The 7,676-nt window shown below is 39.8% G+C and overlaps 1 protein-coding gene across 1 annotated transcript; it reads left to right on the forward strand.

The window, feature by feature from the left end:
- Positions 1–265: 265 nt before the first annotated feature.
- On the forward strand, positions 266–1,286 carry LOC125107588 (14-3-3 protein epsilon). Its single transcript, XM_047742832.1, has one exon. It carries the CDS (start codon positions 341–343, stop codon positions 1,106–1,108), a length of 768 nt encoding a protein of 255 aa, XP_047598788.1. The 5' UTR covers positions 266–340; the 3' UTR covers positions 1,109–1,286.
- Positions 1,287–7,676: the final 6,390 nt, after the last annotated feature.

Consider the following 7,676-nt stretch of genomic DNA (forward strand, 5'->3'; position numbering starts at 1 on the left):
GGCTGAAAACAGTCAAGATATTGCTGAAGAAGACAAAGTGAGAAGGCTTGCCCTACCAGAGATCAAGACTTCCTATAGAGTAGAATTATGGACAGAATGTATTGGGAAGGGAAGGGCAAATAAGCTGATGGAACCAAATAGAGAGCTCAGAAACAGACTTTCATATCAATTAAAACTTCATGAATGAGACAAGTGACCTTAAAAAAAAAATCAATGGAGAATTTTTTTAAAGATGGGATATTTAATAAATAATCCTAATACAGGGAGCGAGAGGCTGAGAGAGTCGGAGACGCTATCCGCTTCCATCCGTCGCGCAGACCCTGCCGGAGCCGCTGCCGCTATGGATGATCGGGAGGATCTGGTGTACCAGGCGAAGCTGGCCGAGCAGGCTGAGCGATACGACGAAATGGTGGAATCAATGAAGAAAGTAGCAGGGATGGATGTGGAGTTGACAGTTGAAGAAAGAAACCTCCTATCTGTTGCATATAAAAATGTGATTGGAGCTAGAAGAGCTTCCTGGAGAATAATCAGCAGCATTGAACAGAAAGAAGAAAACAAGGGAGGAGAAGACAAACTAAAAATGATTCGGGAATATCGGCAAATGGTTGAGACTGAGCTAAAGTTAATCTGTTGTGACATTCTGGATGTACTGGACAAACACCTCATTCCAGCAGCTAACACTGGCGAGTCCAAGGTTTTCTATTATAAAATGAAAGGGGACTACCACAGGTATCTGGCTGAATTTGCCACAGGAAATGACAGGAAGGAGGCTGCGGAGAACAGCCTAGTGGCTTATAAAGCTGCTAGTGATATTGCAATGACAGAACTTCCACCAACGCATCCAATTCGCTTAGGTCTTGCTCTCAACTTTTCCGTATTCTACTATGAAATTCTTAATTCCCCCGACCGTGCCTGCAGGTTGGCAAAAGCAGCTTTTGATGATGCAATTGCAGAACTGGATACGCTGAGTGAAGAAAGCTATAAGGACTCTACACTTATCATGCAGTTGTTACGTGATAATCTGACACTATGGACTTCAGACATGCAGGGTGATGGTGAAGAGCAGAATAAAGAAGCGCTGCAGGATGTGGAAGATGAAAATCAGTGAGACATAAAAGCCAACAAGAGAAACCATCTCTGACTACCCCATTCCTTCCCATCCCACTCCCATTGGAAATTCCCCCATTGTCACTGAGAACCACCAAATCTGACTTTTACATTTGGTCTCAGAATTTAGGTTCCTGCCCTGTTGGGTTTTTTTTTTTTTTAAACAGTTTTCAAAAGTTCTTAAAGGCAAGAGTGAATTTCTGTGGATTTTACTGGTCCCAGCTTTTAGGTTCTTTAAGACACTAACAGGACTGCATAGAGGCTTTTTCAGCATTACTGTATTGTCTCCTGCCAGATGTGGCAAGATCACCATTAGAAATGGAAATTACACTTAAAATCCATTAGACTTCTAGGTGATGCAAGCATCTAAGAGAGAGGTTAATCACACTATAGAGGCATTGTGGTATCATTTTTCCTTTTTCTAATTGTTTAAATTGAATTTTATACCAATGTTTAAAATTAATTGGGTGTTAGCTTGAAGTGGTTAAAGATTGTTTGGAGAGTTGTAATGGTTTTGCTGTAAAGTTCAAACTCTGCTGAAACGTTGCTGAAAAGCATGGTGCTGGTAACAGTTCAACAATCCGTAGCTGCTCATTCTTGCCTACTTATACTCTCCCTCTAAAGCAGGTTAGCATTGAAGGTGGTATGGAAAAGCCTGCATGCGTGTTCAATTCTTTGTTTCTTCTCCTTCCCTTTCCCTTTGGGCCCCCCCTCCCTCCTTCGCTCGCTCAACCTCTTTTGTTCAGTATGTGTAACTTGAAGCTAATTTGTACTACTGGATATCTGACTGGAGCCACAGATACAGAATCTGTATTGTTCTTACTGAAACACAGCATGGAATTAACATTAAACTTAAATAAAACAAACCTAAATTAAAAATGCCAAAAAAAAAATAATAATAATCCTAATACAACAGATTATCTACAAAATTTTATCTCCCCATCACACCAACCACAGAAATAAATTCCAAATGACTTAAATATAAATTGGAAAAGAAAATTTCACAATTTTTAGAAGAAAATTGGGAGAGTATCTTCGTGATCTCAGGGCAAAGATTTTCTTAAGCAAAAAAGCACTAACTTTTTATGAAAAAAATGGATTGATTTGATTAAATGGGTTTTTCTAAATTTCTTCAGTGTTACAAATAAAAAAACAAAGTGCAAAGATAAGCCATAGATGAGAGACTATATTTTCAATGCATACAATCAACAAAAGAGTAATGTCCAAAAAATATGAAATGCTTATTTATTTCAATAAGAATAACCCAATAGAAAATGGTCAAAAGTTACAAACAGATAATATATAGGAGAAACCCAAATGGCCCATATACTTATGAAATGAAGTTCAACCTGACTAGAATCAGGAAAATGGAAAGCTTATTTTTTTTTTAAATTAAAGCTTGTCAGTACCAAATATTCTAAAAATACAGAAAAATGAGCTCTTATAAACTGCTAGTAAGAATGTAAATTGGTACAACCCACTAGGGATTAAAATTAAGAGTAACACTAAGGATATGCATTCTTAGGACAGACGGAAATTCTCCTTCTAGGTATATACACTTTAGAAAAACTATAGCACAGATTCACTGGAAAGCTTGTTCCTAAATTTTTTGCATTAATTGCCATAGCTAAAGAAAAAACTTAAACAGAAGAATGAATAGTTTTGATTTAATATCAATAGCAGTTCAAGTGGATTACCATGGATTAATCCAAAAAATTACCTTGGATCACAAGAAGAAAAAAAAAAAACACCTCTTAAATAACATACAGTATGATAGACACCATTTATACACATTTTTAAAACATGAAAAACAATACTCTGTGTAATGTATTGTCACATAAATGTGTAGCGAATATAAAAAACATACATAGAAATGACAATGACAGGAGCCTGTGTGGCTCAGTGGGTTAAATCTCTGACTCTTGGTTTTGGCTCAGGCCAGGATCTCTTGGGTTGTGAGATCCAGCCCTGAGGTGGGCTCCTCTGCCAGCGGGGAGTCTGCTTTAAGATTCATGCTCTCGGGAGGAGGAGTCAAGATGGCGGAGAAGTAGCAGGCTGAGACTACTTCAGGTAGCGGGAGATCAGCTAAATAGCTTATCTAAAGATTGCAAACACCTATAAATCCAACGGGAGATTGAAGAGAAGAACAGCAATTCCAGAAACAGAAAATCAACCACTTTCTGCAAGGTAGGACTGGCGGAGAAGTGAATCCAAAGCGACGGGAAGATAGACCACGGGGGGAGGGGCCGGGGAGCGGCGAGCGGCGGAGCAACGGAGCACAAAATCAGGACTTTTAAAAGTCTGTTCCACTGAGGGACATCGCTCCAGAGGCTTAACCGGGCTGAAGCCCAGGCAGGGTCAGCGCGGCTTCAGGTCCCACAGGGTCACAGAAGGATCGGAGGTGTCTGAGTGTCGCAGAGCTTACTGGTATTAGAACAGGGAAGCCGGCTACAGAGACAGAGCCGAGGAGTGAGCTCTAAACTCGGGGTTACCTTGAACCGGTCGCAGGCTCGGTCAGCTCGGAGCACGGCCGGGGGCCAGGGTGACGGGAGTCATTGGGCGCTGTTCTCTGAGGGCGCACTGAGGAGTGGGGCCCCGGGCTCTCGGATCCTCTGGGCCAGAGACTGGGAGGCCGCCATCTTCACTCCCGTCCTCCGGAACTCTACGGAAAGTGCTCAGGGAACAAAAGCTCCCGAAAGCAAACCCAGCAAACCCGAGCGGATTACTCAGCCCGGCCCCGGGTAAGGGGGGTGCAACTCTGCCTGGGGCAAAGACGCTTGAGAATCACTACAACGGCCCCTCCCCCAGAAGATCAACGAGAAACCCAGCCAGGACCAAGTTCACCTACCAAGGAGTGCAGTTTCAATACCAAGGAGAGCGGCGGGTTTCCAGAGGAGAAGAAAGCAAAGCATGGAACTCATGGCTTTCTCCCCATGATTCTTTAGACTTGCAGTTAATTTTTTTTTCTCTTTTTCAATTTTTTTTCTCTTCTTCTGCTAAATTTTTTTAACTTTTACCGTTTTCTTTTTTTAACGTTTTTTAAATAGTTTATCTAATATATATATATATATATTTTCCTGTTTATCGGCTTTCTTTTTTTAATAGTTTCTTTCTTTTTTCTCTTTTTTTCTTTTTTTTTTTCTTCTGAACCCCTTTTTATCCCCTTTCTCCACCCTCACGATTTGGGATCTCTTCTGATTTGGCTAAAGCATATTTTCCTGGGGTTGTTGCCACCCTTTTAGTATTTTACTTTCTCCTTCATATACTCTTATCTGGACAAAATGACAAGGAGGAAAAGTTCACAACAAAAAAAAGAACAAGAAGCAGTACCAAAGGCTAGGGACCTAATCAATACAGACATTGGTACTATGTCAGATATAGAGTTCAGAATGATGATTCTCAAGGTTCTAGCCGGGCTTGAAAAAGGCATGGAAGATATTAAAGCAACCCTCTCGGGAGATATAAAAGCCCTTTCTGGAGAAATAAAAGAACTAAAATCTAACCAAGTTGAAATCAAAAAAGCTATTAATGAGGTGCAATAAAAAATGGAGGCTCTCACTGCTAGGATAAATGAGGCAGAAGAAAGAATCAGCGATATAGAAGACCAAATGACAGAGAATAAAGAAGCTGAGCAAAAGAGGGAAAAACAGCTACTGGACCACAAGGGGAGAATTCGAGAGATAAGTGACACCATAAGACGAAACAACATTAGAATAATTGGGATTCCAGAAGAAGAGGAAACGGAGAGGGGAGCAGAAGGTATATTGGAGAGAATTATTGGAGAGAATTTCCCCAATATGGCAAAGGGAACAAGCATCAAAATCCAGGAGGTTCAGAGAACCCCCCTCAAAATCAATAAGAATAGGTCCACACCCCGTCACCTAATAGTAAAATTGACAAGTCTTAGTGACAAAGAAAAGATCCTGAAAGCAGCCCGGGAAAAGAAGTCTGTAACGTACAATGGTAAAAATATTAGATTGGCAGCAGACTTATCCACAGAGACCTGGCAGGCCAGAAAGAGCTGGCATGATATATTCAGAGTACTAAACGAGAAAAACATGCAGCCAAGAATACTATATCCAGCTAGGCTATCATTGAAAATAGAAGGAGAGATTAAAAGCTTCCAGGACAAACAAAAACTGAAAGAATTTGCAAACATCAAACCAGCTCTACAGGAAATATTGAAAGGGGTCCTCTAAGCAAAGAGAGACCCTAAAAGTAGTAGATCAGAAAGAAACAGAGGCAATATACAATAACAGTCACCTTACAGGCAATACAATGGCACTAAATTCATATTTCTCAATACTTACCCTGAATGTTAATGGGCTAAATGCCCCAATCAAAAGACACAGGGTATCAGAATGGATAAAAAAACAAAACCCATCTATATGTTGCCTACAAGAAACTCATCTTAAACCCGAAGACACCTCCAGGTTTAAAGTGAGGGGGTGGAAAAGAATTTACCATGCTAATGGACATCAGAAGAAAGCAGGAGTGGCAATCCTTATAGCAGATCAATTAGATTTTAAGCCAAAGACTATAATAAGATATGAGGAAGGACACTATATCATACTCAAAGGAACTGTCCAACAAGAAGATCTAACAATTTTAAATATCTATGCCCCTAACGTGGGAGCAGCCAACTATATAAACCAATTAATAACAAAATCAAAGAAACACATCGACAAAAATACAATAATAGTAGGGGATTTTAACACTCCCCTCACTGAAATGGACAGATCATCCAAGCAAAAGATCAACAAGGAAATCAAGGCCTTAACTGACACACTGGACCAGATGGACATCACAGATATATTCAGAACTTTTCATCCCAAAGCAACAGAATACACATTCTTCTCTAGTGCACATGGAACATTCTCAAGAATAGATCACATTCTTGGTCCTAAATCAAGTCTCAACCAGTATCAAAAGATTGGGATCATTCCCTGCATATTTTCAGACCACAATGCTCTAAAGCTGGAACTCAATAACAAGAGGAAATTTGGAAAGAACCCAAATACATGGAGACTAAACAGCATCCTTCTAAAGAATGAATGGGTCAATCAGGAAATTAAAGAAGAATTGAAAAAATTTATGGAAACAAATGATAATGAAAACACAACGGTTCAGAATCTGTGGGACACAACAAAGGCAGTCCTGAGAGAAAATATATAGCGGTACAAGCCTTTCTCAAGAAACAAGAAAGGTCTCAGGTACACAACCTAACCCTACACCTAAAGGAGCTGGAGAAAGAACAAGAAAGAAACCCTAAATCCAGCAGGAGAAGAGAAATCATAAAGATCAGAGCAGAAATCAATGAAATAGAAACCAAAAAAAACAATAGAACAAATCAACGAAACTAGGAGCTGGTTCTTTGAAAGAATTAATAAGATTGATAAACCCCTGGCCAGACTTATCAAAAAGAAAAGAGAAAGGACCCAAATAAATAAAATCATGAATGAAAGAGGAGAGATCACAACGAACACCAGAGAAATACAGACAATTATAAGAACATACTATGAGCAACCCTACGCCAACAAATTTGACAATCTGGAAGAAATGGATGCATTCCTAGAGACATATAAACTACCACAACTGAACCAGGAAGAAATGGAAAGCCTGAACAGACCCATAACCAGTAAGGAGATTGAAACAGTCATCAAAAATCTCCAAACAAACAAAAGCCCAGGGCCAGATGGCTTCCGGGGGGAATTCTACCAAACATTTAAAGAAGAACTAATTCCTATTCTCCTGAAACTGTTCCAAAAAATAGAAATGGAAGGAAAACTTCCAAACTCATTTTATGAGGCCAGCATCACCTTGATCCCAAAACCAGACAAAGATCCCATCAAAAAAGAGAACTACAGACCAATATCCTTGATGAACACAGATGCAAAAATTCTCGCCAAAATGCTAGCCAATAGGATTCAACAGTACATTAAAAGGATTATTCACCATGACCAAGTGGGATTTATTCCAGGGCTGCAAGGCTGGTTCAACATCCGCAAATCAATCAATGTGATACAACACATTAATAAAAGAAAGAACAAGAACCATATGATACTCTCCATAGATGCTGAAAAAGCATTTGACAAAGTACAGCATCCCTTCCGGATCAAAACTCTTCAAAGTGTAGGGATAGAGGGCACATACCTCAATATTATCAAAGCCATCTATGAAAAACCCACCGCAAATATCATTCTCAATGGAGAAAAACTGAAAGCTTTTCCGCTAAGGTCAGGAACACGGCAGGGATGTCCGTTATCACCACTGCTATTCAACATAGTACTAGAAGTCCTAGCCTCAGCAATCAGACAACAAAAGGAAATTAAAGGCATCCAAATCGGCAAAGAAGAAGTCAAACTATCACTCTTTGCAGATGATATGATACTCTATGTGGAAAACCCAAAGACGCCACTCCAAAACTGCTAGAACTTGTACAGGAATTCAGTAAAGTGTCAGGATATAAAATCAATGCACAGAAATCAGTTGCATTTCTCTACACCAACAACAAGACAGAAGAAAGAGAAATGAAGGAGTCCATTCCATTTACAATTGCACCCAAAACT

The sequence above is a fragment of the Lutra lutra genome, chromosome 8, assembly GCF_902655055.1.
Source record: "Lutra lutra chromosome 8, mLutLut1.2, whole genome shotgun sequence".
Taxonomy (NCBI): Eukaryota; Metazoa; Chordata; class Mammalia; order Carnivora; family Mustelidae; genus Lutra; species Lutra lutra.